The sequence below is a fragment of the Scomber japonicus genome, chromosome 17 (assembly GCF_027409825.1).
Source record: "Scomber japonicus isolate fScoJap1 chromosome 17, fScoJap1.pri, whole genome shotgun sequence".
In the NCBI taxonomy this organism is placed as follows: Eukaryota; Metazoa; Chordata; class Actinopteri; order Scombriformes; family Scombridae; genus Scomber; species Scomber japonicus.
The window spans coordinates 16,356,697-16,382,134 of NC_070594.1; the positions used below are offsets into that span (position 1 = coordinate 16,356,697).

The 25,438-nt window shown below is 39.1% G+C and overlaps 1 protein-coding gene across 4 annotated transcripts; it reads left to right on the top strand.

Annotated features, from left to right (window-relative positions):
* On the top strand, nucleotides 1-24,125 carry hbs1l (HBS1-like translational GTPase). Of its 4 annotated transcripts, XM_053336555.1 has the most exons (18): nucleotides 1-158; nucleotides 760-825; nucleotides 1,493-1,624; nucleotides 1,826-2,077; nucleotides 12,469-12,577; nucleotides 12,886-13,136; nucleotides 14,123-14,288; nucleotides 15,222-15,339; nucleotides 18,457-18,603; nucleotides 19,815-19,889; nucleotides 20,051-20,168; nucleotides 21,077-21,145; nucleotides 21,250-21,354; nucleotides 21,989-22,079; nucleotides 22,215-22,323; nucleotides 22,426-22,526; nucleotides 22,803-22,947; nucleotides 23,056-24,125. In XM_053336555.1, the coding sequence occupies exons 1-18, from the start codon at nucleotides 116-118 to the stop codon at nucleotides 23,065-23,067; spliced, it is 2,109 nt and encodes a 702-aa protein (XP_053192530.1). In that variant the 5' UTR covers nucleotides 1-115; the 3' UTR covers nucleotides 23,068-24,125. The 4 variants fall into 4 exon arrangements, with proteins under 4 accessions (XP_053192530.1, XP_053192531.1, XP_053192533.1 ...); XM_053336558.1 differs by lacking the exons at nucleotides 1-158; nucleotides 760-825; nucleotides 1,493-1,624; nucleotides 1,826-2,077 and adding an exon at nucleotides 11,471-12,293 and having other exon boundaries at nucleotides 12,430-12,577; XM_053336557.1 differs by lacking the exons at nucleotides 1-158; nucleotides 760-825; nucleotides 1,493-1,624; nucleotides 1,826-2,077 and adding an exon at nucleotides 11,471-12,283 and having other exon boundaries at nucleotides 12,420-12,577.
* Nucleotides 24,126-25,438: the final 1,313 nt, after the last annotated feature.

Here is a 25,438-nt window from a genome sequence, read left to right on the forward strand (position 1 = left end):
GCAGCAGCAGCAGAAGCATGGCAGCCGGGCAGTGACACACACACACACATATATCACAACAGTCTGTGAGCAGATATACATTCACGCTGGGGCCGAGAGAAGACACATAGGCAAAATGTCTCGGCACAGAAATGTCCGAGGTTACAACTACGACGAAGGTAGATAACGCTAACTGGATGTTGGTAGCAGTTTAAACCTCATGACAAGGCCTCAATCTGCTGAACTAGTTAAGCTAGCCGCGAAGCTAAAATACACTGTTGTTGATTGTAGCGCTGGCAGCTAACGTTAGCTAGTTTAGCTAGCAAGATAACATTGTTGTCGTGTCACTTAGCACTTGACACAGGCTAAATTGCTCCACTATACTAGTCTATAACTATATGCCCAATCTTCCAGACTACGTTCAAACTCGATAGGATGTGTCCATAGTTGATAGTGTAGCCAATTGTTACGTTTATTATAGACAACGTTAGCTGCGGAGCTAACGAGCGTGCTACCTTTCACTGTTTTGTTAGATATGTTTCAGGCTTATAGCTGATTGTTTGATACGGCAAAATGAAACTTCATTACCTTATTACCCTTTGATGCCTCTCAATCTGTTAAAGCTACTTTAGCATGCTGTAAAGTTGCTGACAGGGCAAAATGACAGCTGTCAAAAAAGCCTCTCACTTTACAACAACTGTATTTTACACGCTTTTATGCTTGTGTAAATAAAATCAAGGGAACACATTAAAACCTCAGTTTCTTTTTCCCCCCTTCTAGACTTTGAAGATGATGACATGTATGGACAGTCTGTGGACGATGACTATTGTATATCGCCAGCAACAGGTTGGTAAAAGTGCCTGTAGGACTCTCAGGGGATGTGTGTGTGCCAATGTAATTGCTGTTAGCCACAATTTAATGCTGTGTCAACAAGTATATATGTTTGATGATTGGTAACATTAATGCCAATAACAACAATAACTAGTTCTTAAACAGTAATGAGAATGTAGTTGGGTTTTATATTTTTTCCCCATGTGTTTTTGTTATTAAAGGAAAAGTGTGTACGGTTTAGATGGAGCCATCGGCAGAAATTGAATATAATGTTCATAAGTATATTTTAATCAGTGAATTATCCCATGAAAACAAGAATGTTGTTTACATTATCTTAGAATGAGCTGTTTATATCTACATAAAGAGTGGGCCCTCTTCCATAGAGCCCGCCATGTTTCTACAGTAGCCCAGAATGGACAACCTGAACAATGGGTCTAGAGAGGGGCCTTTTGTATTATATGTGAGTTTCACAGCTACTGTAGTTTCTTGAATGGGGAGGGTCAGGGGAGGGACATTAATTTGGTCGCAATCTGCAACCTTACCTGCTCGATGCTACTAAATCTTACACACTGGTCCTTTAATTGATATGATTTATTGGTGTGACCAAATGACAGTTTGTATTATAGAGCATTTACAGACATCTCTCATGGCCAATGAGTTCTGACATTTTTGATTTATATAGCAAATCAGTTCATCTACTCACGTCGAGAGAGGCAAGCACCAAAGGAAGAGCCTTTAGAGGAAGAAGGATATGAAGATGAGGATGTACCTGTGTCTCCGACCGTCAGCCACAATCTTGACCCTCTTGATCAAGGTAATATTGTTAATTCAATGGATCAGTATACACATGACAGAGATTGTCTGATTTTCAGAAAAAGATTGTCTGGAATGAGTAGTTCTATACTTTCTTTCTTTCTTTCTTTCTTATTTTATTATTAATAGTAGTATTTAATCTTTACTTTTTCTGAAACACAAATACAATGTCTCCATCAAATGTGTGTTTTGTGCTCTGTAGCCAAGCTGTATTCCTGTCTGGACCATATGCGGACTGTGTTGGGAGATGCAGTGTCAGACTCGGTCTTGAGTGAAGCAGCCATAAGATGTGGATTTGATCCGCAGAAGGCACTGGATGCAGTCCTGTCTGAAGAAGGAAAAACTGCCCCGGTTGCCAAAACTACCAGTGAGGTGACGGCTTCCGTAATGAGAGTTAGTCAAGAGAAAGCTCCACTTCCACAAAGAACCAAACAAGCAGCTGTGATTGAGAAAGGTACGCCTGGAGTGGATCAGAATTATGTTAATTTTATTAAATGTAGAGTTGTTATTCTTGACTAGTCATTGCAATGAATGTTTATCTGGTCAGTGTCATTTAAAGGTTTTCTCCAGTTGTTTACCAAACACAACATAGGATTTGAGCATTTCTTATCCAATACTGAGAGAGATTCAGATATTTCAGTTGGTTCCCAATTTTGAAGGTTTTTTACCCAAAGTACCTGGTTACAGTATATACTGATAGTTTTATATATATGTATACAAAATAAGGGCAGGTGGATTTGTATTACCCGCTCAAATATTTTATTTCATTATAGTCAATGTTAAAAGTTTTCCAACATCTCCCAGTTTTTGGATTATTTACAGCAGTGTTCCCACTGTCATAATTATATATATATATATATGTAATAACACAACAATAATTTACCGCTGCTACTGTGAAGAATGAAAGATAACAGATAAATTGCCCGAAAAGCAGGAAAGGGTTAGATGGAAGCAACACTAAATAGAGTTATGAAGTTACTCAAAACAGAGATGCAGGACTCTTCTAAATGATGTAAAAATCTTGTAGTTTTATATTATAGCCACTGGATTAAATTATTTCAACTGTTTGGAGACAGGCGCACTGGTCTGATGATTTGTTGTTGCAGTTGTTAACAAAACACGGCACCATAGTTTCTGAAGTCAACTGCCATTGACCCAGACTCAGTTTTTACAACACCATAATTGTTAGCTTCCACCAGCTGTCAATGGTGCTTGTGGAAACTAACCTCATAATTGGATGTTTCTTGCTGAAATGCACCATGGGAGTTGTAGTTATGTCTACTTCACAATTTTACATACACCGGCTTGGCCCTTGAACGTTTTATCAAAGTACAGGACATTTTCTTAGGCAGCTGGGAGAGTTTTGTGTTGTTATAAGTTATGAAAGTGCTCCTGGTGTGAGTCATGCAACATTATGTCTTGAATACCTCTGTAACCTCGGATGCCCAAAACAGTTTATTGCAACTCTATTAGGGCATTAGTACAAATAAATAAAGCATGGTTCAGATCCTTACATGGGTTAGAAACATAAGAACTGGACTGTTGCAAAATAAACTAATGAATGATTCAGATATAGCTCAGTATGAGGTGTTTTTGACTGAATATTTGTAGATGCTCCTGAAGACGCTCACTCACAAGAATATTGTAGATAATGTTCATCAGTAATGTTGATATGAAAAATGTAATTTACTGATTTGAACTGAACTGATTCTATTTAAATGTGTAGGATGACACATTTTAGTCATGCAAATGTTTAACAAAGTGCCTTCTTTCTGTTCTTTCCCCATTATTTATGGTATGATTCATCCTGCTGTCTCATTTCATCTGCTCTGTGGTCCTGCTGTTGCTCTTTTTCGTCAACTGCAATTGGCTTTCGTAAGGTAAGGAGCCTGCTTGTCTGCTTCTCACATAGACAATACGTCCAAGGCACATAACGCCCAGAATGATGGGTGCAAATACACACAACCTCACTTATCACTAACCACACCAGACTTACGTGATCTCTTATCTGAACGTAAGGCTGAAGTAGTGGCTAGCAGCGCTGAAAGTCAGAATTTTATCCGTCAAAGTGTTGGGCTAGGCATTAACAGTGGTACCAGTCTTTCACAGCTCATGTCTGACCATGAGCAGAGGAATAAAGCGATAGGAGTAGTTGACGTGGGGCGAGGTTTAGGTGTTTCCCCATTAAGCGCTCTCACCATAGGACCTAATACACCTCCGTCCCACATCCTTAATAATAATCTGTCGTTGGGCACATTAGCGTCTTTAAATATGTCTTCAACATCAGCTCCATCCCTCCTTTCAGTTTCACTCAGTAGTTTGTCAATAGACAAACCCAAAGTAACAACCGCAAGCTCTTCTCTGGCTCCTCCTCCTGGGTTCGGGAATCTCAGTTCTGTCCTCCAGAGCAATCCACTCTCAGTGGGAGTTGGGACTGGAAGCAAAGCCACAAACCGGGATCCTAAGGGAAGCCCATCATTGGCTGATTTAATCCAGGAACATTCAAACCGCAGTCCAACTTTCAGTAACTCTTTCCCCAGTCCCCATAGCAACACCTCTTCAGCACAACCGGTCTCGTTGTCTGAGCTTGCGTCACAGCATCAAAACAAGAATACACACATGCATTCTCAATCTCAGAGCGCTGGTAGACCAGCAAACACACTCCCCGTCTCTAGTCTAACCAACATTACTCCTCCATGCATAGGTGGGGCTGTCTCACTATCTCATCTAGCTCTGCAGCATCAAACCAAGAGTTCCTTAGCTTCCCCTCAACCCCTCAGCACTGAATCTCTAGCAAATGCACTGAAACAACCACCTGGCCTCCCTGAGCCGCTCTCTTTGTCACACTTGGCTTCTAAACACAAAGGCAAAACCTCAACCACCTCAAATGGGTCACAGTACTCCCTCACCTCGCTCCTTTCACCAGCAAAACCAGATAGGGCTGATGTGCTGGCAGAGAGCACAACAGAGGGTGGGACAAAACGTAAGCTCGACCACAAACTATACCACGAAAATTCCAGGCCATGTAAGCTGGGCCAGACTATTGATCTGAGTGCGCTCATAGCCCAGTCACATGGAGCAGGCCCTCGTCACTTCGACAGCGATATCCCTTCACCGTCTTCTCCAACTCCAGCTGCCTCAGGGCTGGATTCTTCTATTTTTGCACGCCCATCAGTATTTGCGATCACCTTGTCGATTCAGAGCTGCAGACAACAGAAGAGGACAAGAAATATAACAAAGGTCAAAATAAGAGGTCAGAAGACAGGAAGTGGTCACCAGGCCTTCCTTTATAAATCACAGGACCAACAGGACAAAGAGCAACAAACCCCGTTCACGCCAATTGTGCCATTCCGCTTTGACACACCGTCACCTGATGACATTGTCCGTGCTAATCAGAGAAAGGCTTTCACCAGATAGACTAAAGGAAATAATAAGCGCTTAAATCAGCTTCGTGCTGGTTGGTGCTAAACTAGACTCACTATGGATGAGAACCTCAGAGCTTTTCAGTGACATTTTCTCTACCAGCTGACCTAAACTCAAAGAGATCTGGCACTCAGGGTCATCAGTTCTCATGAGTGTTTCAAACCGGGTCTCTTCTTTTCTAGAGGAAAACAAACACATCTTTTGTTGCTACTCTACTTACAGAACAAATATGTTTAAATCAAACAGAACAAAAAAATAACTACTCAGTTACTCTGGCAGCTTGAAGATAGTTGCAGCTAAGTAACTTTCAGGCCAATGAATATTTTAAGAATTTTTAGAATGGTTTTTCTCATTTATCCTAGTTAGCATTTTTTTCTACATTATATTTTTATATGCTTAGGTAGCCGTTGGCTTTTAATTCACATTTTTGTAAGACAGTGAAGTAGTTTAATCTTAACGAGTGTAAATAAAAGTCTCTTTTGGAATGGCCTCTTTTCTACTCTAGCTGCATAAAACTCATCTCCAAAAGAGAAAAAAGAGGTTGATTTTGTTTGCAGGTGTGCTGCATCTATTGGAATATGGATCAGTTAACCATTGTGCTGGTTTACTGCTGCCTGTGTTTGAGATCATAGGGTAGACATTTTGGTTTAGGGGACACCTGGAGTTTTTCCCATGAGGGAGCGAGAACACATGCACGTGCATACAGTCACACTTACACAGACAAGTGAATAGTTTTAATTGTTATTAAACATTGTTGAAATTATGTACATATGAGCTGAAGCACTGACTAATGAATGAGTCAAAATAAATGCCTTTGGACCTGAGGAAAAATATTTTTCTTGCTCTTACAAGTTTTTAATATTATGATGTACAGTACAAGTGTGTTTGATTTACACAGGGCGTGTCATCACACACTGCCAAACATTAATTTGTCATGTTTTGAAATAAAGATAACTGAATTTATGTACTCTGAGTGCGCCTCTGACTGGGCGTGTCTTTCTGGCTCCGTGTATGCGTGTGTGTGTGTTTCTGTGTCTGAGTATAAAAAGTATAGTTTTCGTTTCACTAATTCTACAAAACAAGTTAAAATTCTGCTCAACAGCATGTATACGGACTTTCAAATTCAAATTCTTTCAATTCAGATGAACTGCTTCATGTATCTGGTGCGGTGTATGTAGTTGTTTTGGGGGTTAGGCTAAAGTCTTAAGGCAGCTCACACTTTTAGTGTGAGTCATTGGTATTGGTTTGAATGTAGGATCTTGTGATTAAAGGAGTGAATTTGTTAGACTTCAGATAAAACAAGGTCTGCTTCAAAGGTTTATTAATAACCACATGTATCAACAGAAACTGGGAGGACATCTGTTGCATATGCATTTACGTAAATCCTAATAACTGGTAAAAACAGTTTGCGGCAGGACACTCTGTACTATAGTTTTGAAGAAGATAGAAGAAGATAAGGGTCAAACTTTCCCTTCTGTTTTATTCCTTTCTTTTGCACTTGTCTCATTGTTGTCTTAACTGTTAAGAACTGAGAACTGTGAATGGGGTAGGCTTTGGGTTACATGTGTGTAAACTTTATGCAGGTGTGGAAAGCTGAGTGATCTGGACCCTGAGGCTGTCAAACATGAACTGGTGAGCCTGAGGGAAATGATAGATTATAAAGGGCAGATAGTGGTTATGATGACAAGTCAAACATTAGAAGTCAAACTGGTTTCTTGGTGTATATGAAGTCTCTGGAGCATAATGATGGTTGGAAATAATGAGTTGAGTTCTATTCAGGATGTTGTTAGATTTTGTGAGTGAAGATATAATCTGCAGTAGTTTTACTCTGTTAAAATATAGAAGTGAAAAAGCATCTCATTAACAAGTGGGTTTGTCCAGCAACTGTTTTGTCCTTTTCTCTTAAGGTGAGCCAGTGTGTGGGTTTCAGCAGGAAGCTGCACTGTTGGAGAAAATGTCACCCCGAGCACACATCGAGTCGGCACAGCAGCCGATCGTCTTACTCTGTGTGTGTGTGAGTCTTACACCACCTACGTAGGAAAATCTGATCATGTCTCTCAACTTTCACAGCTTTGTCAAAGGCTTTGACAGATCAAATCATTCAGTGTCTTTACAGGCTCTGCATTTTTGCAAGGCGTACATGTTGCACAAACAATGTTTTGTTGTGATGTGGAAAATACCATTTTACTCACTACAAGTGGTCAAAAGAAAGGATGTGTATTTGGACTCAATGCTCTCATAGCTACTGCTTTGTTGTGGTGCAATATGTTCAGCGGAAAACAGGCCAAAAAAGAAAACTGATTCATAAGTTCAATGGAAAAAGCTGCTCACAAATTGTAAGACACGACATCCTAAAAGTGCTCAAAAAGAGATGTGATCCAGCAGTTTGCAGCAGGCTTATTCAGTGGCTGCAGAAATCCTTCAAATGTCTTTTAGTTCAGTTGCAGCATAAATTGAAAAAGCTTTGCTGTGACGGCGTTAATGTTTTTGCGCAACTTTATCAAAGGAATTGCAAACATACTGTGGAAATCATGGGCCCCTACTTGAAGCACCTTATGTGACTCTGAATGCTTTTGTACATGTTTGACTTAGCTTGATACGCATTTGGATAGTGGAGCCATCGGTTTGAAGCCTGTTCAAGTTGGAAGCTAAGGGAATGTGTATAGTTCTACAAGTGATTCTGCAAATGTTCATTCTGATTCATAAATGATGTTATTTAGCTTGGCCTGTCTTCAGGACTGTCTGAATTTGTTATTACTTCCAGTAGGTTATAATAGGTTGTAGTGAGTTCAGGTTCAGATTTTGAGCATTTTCACAATCACCATCATCATCCCTTCCAGATGTAGTATTGTGTACTTTGCACTTTTAGCAAAGGCAAATCAAGTTACTGATTTTTTTTGTAAAAGGTTTGAGTATTTTTCTACTTTTTCTTTTATTAGGGATTTATGTGACCTATGGAGTCCATGAATTTTGAACGAACGAATGAACTCCCAGCTCTCAATTGATTTCTCTGTAAGATTACATTAATAGAACATGAGTTATTGCCTGCATTTTTGTGTCAGGCAATGTCATGACACAGCACAAGGGCATACTAAACTAAACAGCATATATACAACTGCTAGACTTTGTATTGAATGTTATTATAAAAAACGTGTCGATGTGTTTCCTGCCACCAACATGAGTATATTTTTCCCAAGGTTTTTCCATGTGCACAGGAACTCTGATGTAGGACTTTTTTGCGTTTTGTTGTACATGTGTTTCTGATTATTCAGGATCTCACATAGGGTTCAAATGGCTTAGTATTTAGCTTACAGCTAATCTTGTAGGTTTTTCACATAATATTGAAGGCTTGTGCTGCCAGTAAGGGATGCTGCTACTCTCAGTCCTTGTGTTCAGAACCTTTTCTCCTCCAAACTCTTCTACAGGCAGCAGGAGTTGTGTCATAGTTTTCTTAGCCTCACTGCTGTCACAAATGCAGATGAATCATTGTAATATAAGCAAGAGATAACATTTATACAAGGTTACATTTTAGATTTCAATACGAGTCATCATCATGCCTGACTACCTAATTTGCAAGTCATTGAAAAGCAGCACAAACATACAGACAGATTTATTTATTAGATGTGGATTTTTTTTCTTGCCTGTTAAGGAACTCCAGCGATGCAGTTATGTACCTTTCAATCAAAAAAGCTGTGTTTTACATAATTATTTTCAACAATGTAAATCACTCCTTTTAGTTGACATAAGGTTATTGTTTTATAGCTCATAAATTTCTACTTGGAAATAGAGGTTGACTCAGGTTGACTGCTGAGTATGTGGGTTTAGTGGCTGAAGGGATGTTTTTAATAAATGTCATTGTATGAGATGTTGAGTGGTGGTACCGACACTGTGTGTCTGGTTATGACTAATCCTGAAAGGGGTAAGATAGGTACTACTCAGAGCTTTGCTTCAAGGAGCAGACTCATTTCCTTCCTTGTCAATTTCATTCATGTCAACATCCAGTTTTAAAATGTGAATGAAGCCTAAATGTAGTCTTCCATTTCTACAAATATAAACTCAGGTGATGTCATTGATGGCTCAATCCTCTCTGTATGCTACTTTCAGTTGTGAAATCACCAAATTAATCCAAGTTTTAAAGCTGAAATTTAAATCTACATACAGGTTTGTCCATCCTTAAATTTGGAAACTACACTATGACATGAAGTGCATCAAACTAAACTGAGATAGCCAACTGTTACGCAGACGTGGTGTAGACTCAGTTACAGTACTGCTTCACTACTTGAATTAGTCACATAGTAGTTAGTTGTGTTAGCTGTAAATGGTGTGCCCCTTTTTCCCCCACATCAGGCCAATGGAGTTTTGAGTCAAGTCTATAATAGTTTTTAGTCTCTCACAGCCTTTAGCGGCCTCAAGTGGCAGGGAGTCTCATATTCAAAATGTCAGTGCTAGAGCTCACCTTGTTAGTGTAATGACAATACATTGAGTTAGTTAGTTAGTTGCAGCCCTCAATTAGTTTTTGTTGGACTTTGGATTAAGTGCTGTGTGTTGAATGCAGATTTTGCAAGGAAATTAAATTGTTAAACATATTGACATACAGAGGATTTAAATGAGTAAGACAATCTGACTCTATCTCCCTCCATTTGACTCTCACTTGCACAACCACCTAGCAGACAATCACCCCATTACCTGCTCTTACAACCCTTGTTATGTCACTTTTGCCTACAAACCTTTGTGTATTTGGACAGGGGGGAGGGTTGATTATTTGCATATCCTGGGCGGACTCTTCTTATCCTGTGCTCAGTTGAGCCCTAAGGCCAGGGTGTACAGATGACTCACTTACTCTAAGTCACTGTAAGGGTCCCCTTTACTAGAGAAATCCTGGATGGGAGGACGCCAACTGTTTACCTGCCAATACAAACAGTGTAAAGAGATCCTGCTCCAAGCCTCGAAATCAGATTGCACTATATAGTTGTTCTCAGGCCGCCCTCCTGTTAGCGCTGTCCTCAGGGCAGCCCAAAAAAAAAAGATCTGGCAAGTCGGTTGTTTGCAAAGGTATTAAAGTGTTTTGACAGAGCAACATGTCTGGTATTTAAAAAGAGGGTTGTTTATTGCCTGAGAGCTTGAGGGAGTTGAATAGGATGCACCTTACTGTTATCCCTCGGGTTAAATTATAGAGGTGAAGATCTCCACAGAAAACCTAATTGTGTATGGCTGATGTAGATGGTCAATTTTTGAGGTTATTTAAAAGTAAACAATGCGTGTACTAGGTTTAATTTGCTGATCCTAATCAACTTTTACATGTGCTGATCTAATAAGATGACGTGTTTGACAGCTGATATTCCGTAAAAGTGGATTGCCAGCTTGATACAGGTGGCAGAAACCCCCTCGTCACTGCAGTAGGGACAAGAAAAGCTGCCAGCTGCAGGAAGAACAACAATTCCCCAGAGAGTACTTTTCCATCTCATGTTTGCTGCTCAATTGCAGGACAGATAACACAATAAATATGCAGATTTTAGTGATGATAGTGGTGTTCAAGACTTCAACTTCAACTCATTGCGGTACATAAGAAATGACTATGGATAAGTCTAATTCTAGATACAAAGTTCTGATATCAAGTCCCCAGCTATTAGTGCTTGTAATGGATGGATGCACCAAGAAAAAGACAACTAAACCAAACTGTCAACTGAGAGATGCTAACTTACTGAACTGAAAAATATGCTTTTTTTTTCTTAATAATGGAATAAAAGTAATAAAATTACATGATGTGACACACTAGTCCGTATGAAAGTTGGACAGTTGAGTCAAAGTTGCATAAAAATTCTCATAAAACTTCTGTTTATGAGATTTTTTATGATACTTTGCGTCGGTTCAAAGTGTCTTCAGAGTTTAGCAAATCGGCCGGTTTGTGTATCAGTGTTTCAGAATGAGAGGGACTTTTCTTTTTTTGTGAAGCCAGTCATTTAGAGAATGCTTGGTTAGAGAAAGTCCATTAATACTACTGTTGAATTACACCTCCTTTCCACTCATTTTCCCTCAGGGTACTTTTTTATGATGAATAAACTGCATGAAGCATATACATTAAAGGCACACACAAGGGCTTAGTATGATTTTAAGAAAAGCATTTCCTTAAACAAAGATATGTGGTAAAGAATAAACATCTTTTTATAAGTTTTAGAAGACAAACATTGAAAGGGAATGAAGATCCTAGCAAGGCAATTGTGCAATAAAATAAATTGCATGAGAACAGTGTGTGGGAGTTTGCTTTGTTTTGATACCCCCCCCCCCCCCCCCCCCCAAAAAAAAAAAAAAAATGTATGACACACTTTATTTTTCCAAGTAGTTACAAATTAATACTTTTTTGTTTTTTGTTTGTTGTAGTTGTCTCAGTGCAACTAGGTGGAAGTTTTTAATCAGGTGTGTGTGTCAGACTGAATGTGATAATACACTTATTCACTTCTAGCCCTGCACTTTGCTGAGGTGACACCTTTTCAAAAGAATCATTCTGTGAAATGCTGTGTCACACTGATCTATTTACGTGGAGACAGGAGGCAACGGCCACTTCTGAAATTAACCCTTTCTGAGCCAGGATGTCAATGCTACACATGCACACAGTGTGCAGTTGGCTTGGCTGTGCAGCCCAGTCTAAATGAATCAGTTGCTGGTTGATATGACTGGAACTGGTGGCCATTTGGGACAGGGATGACAAAGCAATGACCTCAACCAGTCTCACTGCTGATCTACAAATCAGACAGATAGAGGAGGCTCAGAGTGCAAGTGATTGCATCACATTCTCACACTTAAGAATGTGCACTTTACACAGCATGGCACACTACTGTGGCCAGGAAAATAGTCAAACAGTAGGCCTGTTTTTTAGTGATATACTCTGGAAGTCTTTGTCAGTGGCATAGTTGTGTTGAATGCTGAATAAGCTTGTGTGTTTGTTACTGTTTTGCAGATGTAGGCAGTGTTACAACAAAAGTGTAGGAGTTAGTCATTTTAAAAGAACATACTGATGTTGCAGGGTTACATAATAAACGTCAACAACTGCCTTCTCTCCGAAGTTAAAAAAGCAGAAGCCCAAAGATCAAACCTCATATGTAGGCTAATACTCAGTCTAGATATGGGGCTGCTCCACTGACTGTAAACTGATTATTATTATTGTTGTTATTATATAAGTGTGTAAGATTTTGCATCAGGGGGATCTTGATGTAATACTTCTGTCCTTAGTTGAGGGTCAGTAAAATGTCCTAGTTATGAGAGATGCTAACAATTGTTCACCAACACAGATAAACCATTCAACTTGTTATGAAGGTAATTTCCATCAATTATGTCATAAAACATGCAACAGTATGCTTTCTTGTTGGCTACTGTAGGTCATGAACGTTTGAGCATGTGTACATTAAATTCTTCTGTTCCCCGTAGCGAAAAGCAGAGAAGTGTCTCACAATAAACTGGACACTGAAGTGCTACCCAAAGTGGCCCGCATGACCGTCTCTGGCAAGAAGCAGACCATGGGCTTTGATGTTCCAAGGTACCTGTATATAAAAAACACACATCTGTCTTATAAAACAGTGACGTAAGATGTTGTGAAATGTCTCCCTCTATTTACATATAGGTGAGGTGTCATTTAAATGAAAAGAAGTTATTATTGTAAATGTAGGCAAGCATTGCTGACATTTCAAACTGAATGGGTGTGTTCACCATAGTGTGGTTGAGCGTTTTTATTTGAGAATACCAGTGTGGGAATCAATACCAGTGCCACTCATAATTTGTTAATAATTTAAAATAAGCTGCATCAAAGTGTTTCATTCGCCACCATCATTCTCATTCTCTCCTCAGCACAGGGGAGAACGGCGTCGTCACAGCTTCAGTACGCCGAGGTGGCAGCCCCGAAAACGCCACTGTGACACCTGCCTCAGAGGCCGCCTCCAAACGTCCTGAAACTCCTTCTAAGGCGTCAAACGGAGACGAGCCCACCACAGTTCCCACTCCAGGCCGGTCCTCTGGAAAGGCCAAGCAGACAATAAATGTAAAGGCCGAACTGGAGAAGAGACAGGGGGGCAAACCTCTGTTAAATTTGGTGGTTATAGGTAGGAAGAAATACACAAAAAATACATCACTCAAGTTCATTTCATTTAATATAAAACCCATTAGGCTTTCAGCACCTTTTTTAATAGGGATCCAAAAGTAGATTTTCTTTTCACCAAGCACATAAAAACACACTCTTTCACCACAGTATTTAAGAATGTCTTAACACATTTGTACACACTGGTTGACAGTTAAATACACATATTACACAATACACATAGGACCATATTTGATGAGTTACAAACATTAGCTAGACACTGGACTGTAAGCTCAGCAGTCATTTTATATCACCTATTTTGGTTAGCAAGCATGAGGTCCATATAAAAATCTCCCCACATCGTAATATGGCTGGTATGAAACCCCCCTCCCCCTCAAAAAAAGTCAGATTAGGTTTTTCCCTCATATCCTTTAAATTAGTGTATTTACATTGTATGTTTCTTAGACCCTTCACAGTCTGATATTTCAATGTTAACTTTGCCAAATCATTTTCAGTTTTGAGTCTTCTTCTTTGGTGTGAGTACAGTATGTCTGAGCTTAATAGTAATAAATGAGACAAACTGCAGACCTGTGCAGTTGCTCAATCATATATTTTCATTCTCAGTTACAGCAGAAAAAGTGACTTGGTAGTTTCAGAAGTGCAGATGATTCTTGTTTCCCACAGCCTGTGAAACCTTTCGTTTTACCACGGTCTTCTCCCTTCCCCCCCTCTACAACCCTCCATCCTTGTTCCCATTTCTGTCTACCTCACTCCTCTTGTGAAATACTGCTTCTTCTCCTATCTGTGGTTTCCCTTTGCCATGTCTGCTCTCCCTTTCACTACCTGTCTTATCAGTCTTGCAGCATTCTTCCTCTTTCTCTTTCCTCATCCCTCCCTCCATGCATCCTTGGTGTACTCTTTCATGCTCCAAACTTCTGAGCCCTGAGTTACTCCATCTCATTCTGTTGACTCATGTGTGTCATGATTATATGATTCTCTTTTTCTCTGTAGGTCATGTAGATGCAGGGAAGAGCACACTAATGGGCCACCTCCTTTATCTGTTGGGCAATGTCAACAAACGCACCATGCACAAGTATGAACAGGAGTCAAAGAAAGCAGGCAAGGCTTCTTTTGCCTATGCTTGGGTCTTGGATGAAACTGGCGAGGAGAGGGACAGGTACATTTTGATAATAAAAGTACACACAAACAGATATAAACAATATAAATACACAGTAAATCTATATTTACACATAAAATATACTTGCATGTGTACATGATGTTTTGTTATTCAAAGGAAAATCCTCTGTTGTCCCCCACCACATCGAGAGCAGAGGTCCGAGGTTTGGCAACAGAGTGATGACTCTAAAGCTGACTTTTAATATCTTGCTCAGGGACACTTCCATAGTGCAGAAGCTGACCAGACTACAGTTTCCTAGTGCTATCTGCTATATGTGTCTGATTGATAACAAACAAACCATGGGAGTCAGACATTTGCCTTGTTCCTCACCAATGCCTAAAATGACCAACTTTTTCCTTCAATAGTTGGATAGCAAATACCTTTCAACGTTGATAGTATCATTTTTAATAGCACAAAATCTGAAAAGAAAATCTCAGAGTCATAAAATCTCAGCTCATTTTGCCACCTTTCTTTTGTTGTTACCAGACTGAAACGGAAGCGAAATATGCCAGAAACAGAAAGTGACTAGGGTGGGATTCCATATTCGCTGATCACTAACTTCTGAAGCGAGTGTGTAATCTGTACAGAGTCTGATAGACAGCCTCGCCCACTGGTAGACGTTGCTCTTGAACTGAAATAGGTTGAGTCTTTAAATCAACATTTCCTTACATGGCAGTCTAGCTACTGACTACTGAAACTGAGAATTAGTTCTCGACACGATTCATATACTGTGCATTATAAATTCCCAACCCCCCACTGCCCCACCCCCTGGCGACACACACACACACACACACACACACACACACACACACACACACACACACACACACACACACACACACACACACACACACACACACACACACACACACACACACACACACACAAAGTCACTCAATAATTTGTTGATAATTTGTTTAATTTTCACTCCAGAGGTGTGACGATGGATGTGGGCATGACCAAGTTTGAGACAAACTCTAAGGTGGTGACTCTAATGGATGCGCCAGGACACAAAGACTTCATTCCCAACATGATCACAGGAGCTGCACAGGTATACCACGTCAAATATTCCTTTAAAGCATTAAGCTCTTCAATGAGCCTGCACTGTGCAACTAATCCAGCCTATTGACTGAAATATTACAAGTCTCAAGGTATTGTATTAAATATTACAGTAGAGTTATTTAAAAAGAACAGTCACAAAGGTCAAACTGAATAATGTAGATGGACATGAGTTGTGTTTTTAGTTGCTCAGAAGAACAAATGTGCATGATAAGCTCATTTTTGGTTCATATAAAAGAATGCAATATTTCCAAAGTTCTTTATGGTCTTTAACAAAGCAGCATTCAAAATATGAATAGGCTGCAGAGGAAGATATGGATAAATTCTTCTATCATGGTATATGTAATTTTATAGTATGGCATCTCTCTCTCTCTCTCATATATGTATATATGTATATATGTATATATGTATATATATATATATATATATATAAATAAATCCACTGCTGCCATAGAACAGTCCTGCTCATTAATTTGCAGCATTTCTCACAATAGCTTAAAGCAGGCAGAGATATTAAATGGGTAAGCTAGCCTCCAAGATGTAAAGGAAATTTCAAAATCTCTATTTAATTATTTAAATAGTACTATACTATTTAAGTATACATTAGTTTTTTGCACAACTCTAATGCAGTATAATGTGATTAATGCAAACTTTGAGCTTCCACCATGTCATGATTACTGCATAGGTATCTTGATCCTTTCTCTCCATTTATAATTTGGCTGCACTAATGTCATCTATGATAGTCATGGGATGGGTACTTTCCCTCCCTCAGTCAACTCTCAGCTTACCACACCCGTCAGCTTGATTTCAAATAACTTTTGGTGGTTTTGGGTGTTGGTGTCACAAGGTGTTTTTGCAAGCATGGGTGTGCTTCTGTGTCTGTTTTGGGGGACTATTGTAATTTCTCTTTTTGCCATATGACTGTCCTCACGTTCAGCCCGATCATGTTGTGACTAAGGAGTTTCTGTTGAAAGCAAATGAAAGAGTCACTCAATCAGTCTTCTAATGAAGACAAACGAGCAAAGCACGCACTTATTCATTTAAGAAGAACCTGACCCAGGGACAGGAAACAGTCGAGTTACAAACAAGTCACAGAATTTCTACATTGCTGACTGTGTGACTATATATACAGTTGCAATCAAAATGATTCAACCCCCATTGCATTTTAGGTTTATTGGCAAAATTTAAAAATTTTCAGGTGTTTGCAATAAACAAATTACACAAGAACAGTTTAAATAGTGAAATAAAACTAATATTACAAGGATTTTATCCAAATTCAACACTAAATCCTACTTTCAATGACTACTGCAATCTCAAAAATATTCAACCCCCTGAATAGAATCCTTCATAAGGTCACACATTTGCAAATCAGATGTGGTCTAAAGCACACCTGATGCAGCATATCAAGGGCTTCATTAGTTGCATCAGGTGTGCTTGATATAGAACCCCTCATGTGATGTTTCATTGCATGTTAGAAATATGGCTGAGTCAAGAGAATTGTCCAAAACATTCAGAGAAAAGATCATTGCCTTGCACAAAAGGATACAAAAAGATAGGAAAGGCACTGAATGTTCCTAAAGATACAGCTGGAAGCATAGTTCGCAAATTTAAAGTTAAAGGAACAGTGGCTACACTACCAGGACGTGGCAGAAACGAAGCTATCAATGGCTGCCACCAGATTCCTGAGGAGGCAGGTGGTCAAAAACCCTCGACTGACTGCAAAAGACCTGCACCAAGACTTACTGGCAGCAGGCACTGAGGTTTCAGTTTCCACAGTAAGGCACATACTAAACGCTGAAGGGCTCCATGCCTGTACTCCAAGATGTACACCACTACTGACCCAAGAGCACAAGAAAAGTAGGCTCCAATTTGCTCAAAACTATATAAATGTTTTGGGATTCTGTTCTGTGGAGCGATGAAACAAAACTGGAACTTTCGGGCCTATGGATCAGCGGTATGTCTGGACGAGGAAGAATGAAGTATACACTGAAAAGAACACCCTGCCTACGGTGAAGCATGGCGGTGGCTCAATGATGCTCTGGGGCTGCTTTGCTTCCTCTGGCACTGGAAACCTGCAGCGTTTGGAGGGCAAGATGGATTCAATCAAGTATCAGGAAATCCTGGGAGAAAATGTCATGCCGTCTGTGAGGAAGCTGAAGCTTGGGCGTCATTGGATCTTCCAACAGGACAGTGATCCCAAGCATACCTCAAAGTCCACCAAGGCTTGGTTTCAGAAGAAGTCCTGAAAGATACTAGAGTGGCCATCACTGTCGTCTGACTTGAACCCCATTGAAAATCTCATTGAAAAAGGCAGTAGCAGCACGCAAACCCAAGAATATTAGTGATCTGAAGGCCTTTGCCCATGAGGAAGGGGCCAAGATCCCTCAGGAACGCTGCCAGAGGCTGGTGTGTGGCTAGGCATCACGTTTGCAGTAGGTCATAACAGCAAAAGGGTGCTCTACTAAGTACTAAAGATGATTGTCATGAAGGGATTGAATAATTCTGAGACTGCAGTAGTCATTAAAAGTGACATTTTGTGTTGAATTTGGGGAAACCACTTGTAATATTAGTTGTTTTAGGCTATTTAAATTGTTCTTGTTTGATTTGTTTATTGCAAACAGCTGCTAGATTGTACATTTTGCCAATAAACCTAATTTGCAATGGGGGTTGAATAATTTTGATTGCAACTGTGTGTGTGTGTGTGTGTGTGTGTATGTATATATATATATATATATATATATATATATATATATATATATAATTACAACTTGATATGTTGGTGTTTTTTTGTGTTGAATGACACAGATCAATTTATTGGATCATTATTGGAAAATGAATGCTGAAACCCAAGTATTGGGTATATAGTATATAGTTGTATGTAAATAAATGCTTCAGTGTTAGAACATTTGATTTATTGAACAGCCATTATCTAACAAAAATAATGCACGGGGGACCTGTGCAGAAGATATTATTGTTTCCAATGTGATGGTTTGATGAGGCTGAAAATATCACGGTCACTTTTGAAATACTACTGAATTGTGTCTCATGCCTGCCTCAGCAGAAACAGACACATATGTTTCTTATCTTCCCCCTTGCCTTCTTTCTCCAGGCTGATGTGGCGGTGCTTGTGGTGGATGCCAGCCGAGGAGAGTTTGAGGCAGGCTTTGAGGCAGGTGGTCAGACCAGAGAGCATGCCTTGTTGGTGCGTTCGCTTGGCGTCCTTCAGCTGGCTGTGGCTGTTAACAAGATGGACCAGGTCAGACCGGCTACACATTACTGACACACCATTTGTTCACACTACAGATTATGTGTACACATTTGGGTAGTTTGATTAACATAATATTATTGTCACAAATTAGTGAGGAAGTCTTTTATTTGCACATGTTGGCTATGCAATTGATATCTGTAAATGATATCTGTATATGTATATATATATATATATATATATATATATATATATATATATATACATATATATACATATACAGATATCATTTACAGATATCAATATATCAATTGCATAGCCAACATGTGCAAATAAAAGACTTCCTCACTAATTTGTGACAATAATATTATGTATGTATGTATGTATGTATGTATGTATGTATGTATGTATGTATGTATGTATGTATGTATGTATGTATGTATGTATGTATGTATGTATGTGTATGTATGTATGTATGTATGTATGTATGTATGTATGTATGTATGTATGTATGTATGTATGTATGTATGTATGTATGTATGTATGTATGTATGTATGTATGTATGTATGTATGTATGTATGTATGTATGTATGTATGTATGTATGTATGTATGTATGTATGTATGTATGTATGTATGTATGTATGTATATATATAAATAAATTAAACTAAAAATAATTTGAAAGCAATCTGTTCCTTTGAAAATGTGGCTATTTCTTGATGAACTATAAAGCTTTATGAACATATGAGTTCACTGAACCAGCCTGTAATTTGTCCTTTAACCACACTTATGCAGGGATTATCCAAGTAGTATTCACAAATGTTTCAAAAAGAGCTAAGTTAAAATCACTCATTTACACTTTTAATAAAAAAAGGAGTGGAGCCACAGCAATCTGGTATACACTTAAGATCACAATGTGATGATTGCAATAAAATGACCCATTCCGTTTGTTTTCAGATTTTTCTGAAAGTCCCTAAACCTTTCAGTTAGGAAAGCAGAAGGCCTGAGGGAACTCTCTCTTTGTGTGTGTGTGTGTGTGTGTGTGTGTGTGTGTGTGTGTGTGTGTGTGTGTGTGTGTGTGTGTGTGTGTGTCTGTGTCTGTGTCTGTGTCTGTGTGTGTGTGTGTGTGTGTGTGTGTGTGTGTATTTTTGTTTCCTACAATCACTGGCATTTTGCTGACACATTTCCATATCAAAGCAGTGGTGAAGGGGAAACTTTCTCACTCAGTCTATATTTTTTCCTTTATGCATGTGTGTACGCAGGTAAACTGGCAACAAGAGAGATTCCAGGAAATTATATCCAAACTTGGCCATTTTCTCAAGCAGGCGGGATTCAAGGTAGGTTGGCACCAAGTCAAACAGCATCTCGACATCATAGGATATGAAATTGTTTTCAGTAAATCAAACAGTTGATTATTTGATCTCTTGAGCTAAGCAGAAGTATTACCTGGCTTGCCTTGTTGGGTTTAGTCTGATCCAGTGTTAATCTGTTCTTCCAGGACTCTGATGTTTTCTACATCCCCACCAGCGGCCTGTCAGGAGAGAACCTTGCCACCAGGAGTTCGGTAGCACAGCTCACCTCTTGGTACTCAGGACCCAGCCTGCTTGAGCAGATTGGTAATGCACACTGGCATCAAGCTGCCCAAAGCGTTTGCTGCTTACTCAGACCCAGCAGCATTTCTGCTCTATGGTCCTTTATAGATCCCTTGCAACTGTGTGAACAGACATGGAGAAAAGCCTTCAGGTGTTTTTGCATGTTAACTGCACAGCATTAACAACTCATCTCATAGTCACCAAGGCTAGGCTTTCGCTTTCTTTAAAAAAAGAAAGCGAAAAATCACCCAATGCAATGAAAATCAAACATTTCAAACACTTGAAGCTGTGCACACCTTGTAGGCTTGAGAAGATAGCAGTTGCACTCAAAAATTCTCAAGCAACTCAAGCATATTTCACTTCTCTGCTGTCCAGTGGGATTGTTTTGCATGTTCCACTTGTGTGATCATTAAAACAAAGGCACTGCTTCAAAGTTGTGATTTTTCCCTCTTTGTAGCTCATCGAGAAAATAGCCTATTCAGGCCATAACTTGCCTGAATTATTAGTATGTGTACTAAGTATATGAGTGTAGAAGATAATTATGCTCTTTTTTCTTCTACAACAAAGTCACTATTTTAAGGCAGTTACCAAATGAATTCAAGTCTTTTACAGCAAACGTTAGCAGTAAAAAGCTTATAGTGCCAGTTCAAAATGACTCAGTACAGCAGTGAGTTTTGAGAGCATACATTGCCAGTAAAGGTTTGGACACAACTTCCTGTTGAAAGAGAAAGTTTGCCCAAAGCTTTGACTAGTACTGTATGTTACACATCATGACAATCATCCAGACCCCTATTGTGTCATTCAGCCAGTACCAGAGAATATTATTCATCCCAACAGGTCACCAGATTTCTCATAATATTTACTAGCCTTTCCTGTCTTCATGGGTCTCTTCCTCTTTTTTTTTTTTTATTTTTCTTCCTTCTATTCAAAAGATGCCTTCAAAGCCCCTCAGAGGTCTGTGGACAAACCTTTCAGACTGTGCGTCTCTGATGTGTTCAAAGGTAAAATAACTATCACATACTGTATAAGTGATCCTGTTCATGTCCCTTTTCATTTCTCCTTTTTTAAATTTATAAAATTGCTGATGTCGCACTTTTCTCTGCAGACCAGGGTTCAGGCTTCTGTGTTACAGGGAAGATCGAGGCTGGTTATATTCAGACTGGAGAAAGAATACTTGCCATGCCTCCCAATGAAACGTGCACTGTCAAAGGTATGCACTGATGTACCAGTTTGACATTGTGGCAGGAACTTGAATTCACTTTTCTTTGGCCTACTCATCATTTTTCTTAAAGATGGCAGCAGGACAAGACGCTCAAACATTCTCTAAAACCTTGTTGGGAAGTTTATGATGATGACAGTTTAAAAGAATAATATATCTGCTGCAGCATTGCATTGAATCTATGCCATTGACACTGCCACTGTATGTGCCAGATATAACTGTTCATGTACTTACAATAATGCTACTTGGCTCATAGAAACATCCATTACACAGATTGAATTTTAAAAAAGATGATTTTGTTTGTTTCAGTGTCCAGACATCACAAATCTTGTCCAGTGTCTAACAGCTTTAGCAGCTATTGAAATGAGAATGTCAATAATTCACATCATGCAAGATGAGCTGAAACAAAAGAAAACACATGTACACACTTACAACCTAAAATCAATACAAATATTTAAATAAAATAAAGGTACAGGTAGTTTTTCTATTTTGAACAAATAACATGTTCAAGGCTCAATGACACCTGTGCATGAAATTCAATTGTTGTGAATCTCTTGAGTGTGAGTGTCATGTGAGTGGTGAATGCTGCCATCATGTGGCAAAACTCTGTCTATCTGCACTATAGGTATTACACTGCATGATGAGGCTTTGGACTGGGCTGCAGCAGGAGATCATGTCAGCCTGACGGTCACTGGCATGGACATCATCAAGATCAAGTAAACCCTTTTTTACCTTTTGTTTGGGTTATGATAAACTGTTTTTAGGCCTGTTTTACTTTAAATATTTTGATGATGTCTGTGTGTCTGGATTGTGTTTACTTGGTTGTATAATTGATAACTGCTTCCTTGCAGTGTTGGCTGTGTGTTCTGTGATCCCAAGGAGCCTATCCGAGCGTGCACCCGATTCAGAGCCCGAATCCTCCTCTTCAATATTGAGGTCCCCATCACACAAGGTTTCCCAGTAAGTACACACACTTTTTTATTTTATGTATTTACAAGCTAACAACTCTGTAAGTGCATGTTTGTTCATTATGGCATTGTGCTTGTGTCTGCCTGTGTTCAGGTATTGTTGCATTACCAGACGGTCAGTGAGCCAGCTACTATTAGGAAACTGATAAGTGTTCTACATAAGAGCAGTGGTGAAGTCCTCAAGAAGAAACCAAAGTGAGTATTCAGGGGAGGCATTTTTTGGCATTTTATATCCTAATATTCACATCAGCATTTTATTGAATATTGTGTTCTCCAGTCGCAAAGAGTTGATCCTCAACAACTATTTAAAGTGCTGCTTTACAGGACATTGGCGTGTTAATTTTACTTTCTATTTGAGATAGATAAAAGATCATTTAAATGAGATAATGCAGGAAAATCATATTCTTATTGGAGTAGTGAAATTTAGGAAGTGTGCTATGCTTACTTCCTGTGTGTCTTGCCTATTTTAAGGTGTTTGGGAAAGGGTATGAATGCCATTGTGGAGATCCAGACCCAGAGGCCAGTGTCGTTAGAGCTTTACAAAGACTACAAGGAACTTGGCCGCTTCATGCTGCGCTACGTAGGCTCCACCATTGCTGCAGGAGTGGTCACTGAGGTAAAGTCCAACTGTCCCAGCTTGACAGATGGTTCATAAAGTGACATTAGCTTGTAGTGCTGTTTTCTTCTTATTCATAAAGTGTTCCTTAATTTTTCTTCACTGCAGATCAAAGAATGAAGACCTTTTCCATCAACACAGAGCCAGTCAGACCTTGCTTTGGAGACTGCATGCAGCCAGAAACAAAGTGCAATTCCTCAAGTGATGTCACTCATGAACTTAGAGCGTGACATTCATCCATCTCTCCATCCAGCTGACCAACACTAACTGCACAGATACCAACCATGTGACACAAAAAAATATCACAATGCATCCACCAGCTCTGACATCCTAATGCAGCAACACTGAGCAGACTCCACCGTCAAACAGGCACACTCACCATCTACACCAACTTTAACATTTCCACCACAAAAACAACCATTGCTCTTAATTCTTTGTTTGATCGAGCTAAATCAATACCTATAATCAGACTCCTACAATGCTGAGATTTTCTATGATTCATGCAACTGCAGTCTCCTTGAAAGAGCAATGGCTCATCATTTACGTAACAAACCAAACAAGGTGCAGGTAGTGAAACTGGAACTGAGGTGTTTAGAAAGAACAAATTCCCATTTTCCATTATCTAAAATTGACAATGAGGACCCATTGTACATTGCATTTTTTTTTCGTTTTTCATGAGGCAGAATTGTCCCCTAATAAAGCTGCTAAACTGAAACTGGTTCATTTTAAATTTAGATAGAAATCGAACATGAGCAATAATGTCATGCAGGAGATGAAGGCAAAATGTTTGGTATTATTTTTACCTTACCTTATTGCATCTCAAATTGCATAGCTATGGGGACAAGGCAACAAAGACATGTAAATGTTTACTCTAACAAAGGTAGAGTAGTTTGTGAACAAAAAGGGAAATTCAAATGTTCATCTTTCCCTGGATAAGGAGTTGGGATTATCTTTTATGTTATTTAAAGATAGATTACTTGAAATCCTTCCACAAATGAGATTTTCAGTAAAGCTTCAAAATGCTATTTGAAGGGCTGATCTGTTTGTTTGTTTTTTTTCTAACAAAGGAAGAGACTGAAGGAGCTGTATTTCTGTATCTCCATGTGTTGTATCAGAACGGTTGGTGCAAGTTGGTGTGAAGAAAGATGATACAAAATGAACATGACATCAATAACCTGTGGTTTGAGTTTTGATTTTAACAATTCAACTTTCCGTCAACCTGAGCAAATACTTGACGCAGGTTTATGGTTGGTGTGGAAATGAGCATCCTGTACTCCAGCAATAACTAAATTCTGCAAAACAAATGCATATGGAAGTGTAAAATATAGAGGTGATGGCTGGAAAGCACCACAAAAAACAGATCTTATTGGTGATACTGTCACCAAGAATCTTAAGGAGTTTGATTTGCAAGCTAAAATGTTTCAGAATTAAAAAAACAAACAAAAAAAAAAACGCTCACAAGTTTAAAAGTAATTAATCTTGCTTGTCTGATCTAGTTGTAGACTCTAAAGTGATACATGTGTATTTGAGGGTGGCTCCCAGCTGCTCAGCTCTTCCAGTATTATAGTACAAACTGCTTTGTAAGTGACAGAAAGACACAAACACATTTCCGTTTAAATGGTGTGAGAGAGGGAGAGGTCAAAGGAGATAACAATTTAATAAGTCAATGGAAAGGAGGAAAGGGAATGGATGCCAAATCAGACTTATGCTTGATGTTTAAGTGGCTTATGAGAATTTAGAAATTATCACAAAGTGAACATGCCTGTCTGCAAAAACCTTAAACACCATCAAAATGTAACTGTGATATACACTGGAGTGAGCACAAGACACAAATTAGGTAGAAGAACAGTAAATAGGAAGATTTCTTGCACACAGGCCCATATGACAGACACCATGTTTGCATTTTGTGGAAGGGTCCAGGGTGGGGTCTTGGGACTCTGGCATTATTCAGCTACATAAATGTGCACAGGCGTTGTCAGATTATGTCTCTGAGTAACAATGAGCAATCTCAGATAATGTACGTAAAGATTAGATATATTCAGAGAATGGATAGAATAACATCAGCCCTGCTCATAATCATTTGTCAAGACTGCCAGATGTGTTGCTTTGACTGTTAGAATGTAGTTTATGCTCTATAGCGTTATTAGGAATTGTATTTATTTTCTGCATTTCTGTTCATAATTTGGCATGTTTTTTGAGTGATGCACAAGCAATGACTCGTAGTCCTTATTTTATCTTCTTCTGCGTGGTTATCTGACACAAACAACACAGACAGTTGCACTACCAATTTATATTTAACCTAATAAGACTCACTGTGCTACTACCAATAACCTTTTATAACGGTCTTTACCAAAGTTGCCACCTGCTTTGACTTGCATCAGCCACAAACACTTTAAAGTTGTATAATATGACTGGTGCAAAGGTCTCATATGTGATATATTCCCACCAAAGGGAAATGTATTATCACAGAGCAACAGTGGGACTGTGTAGT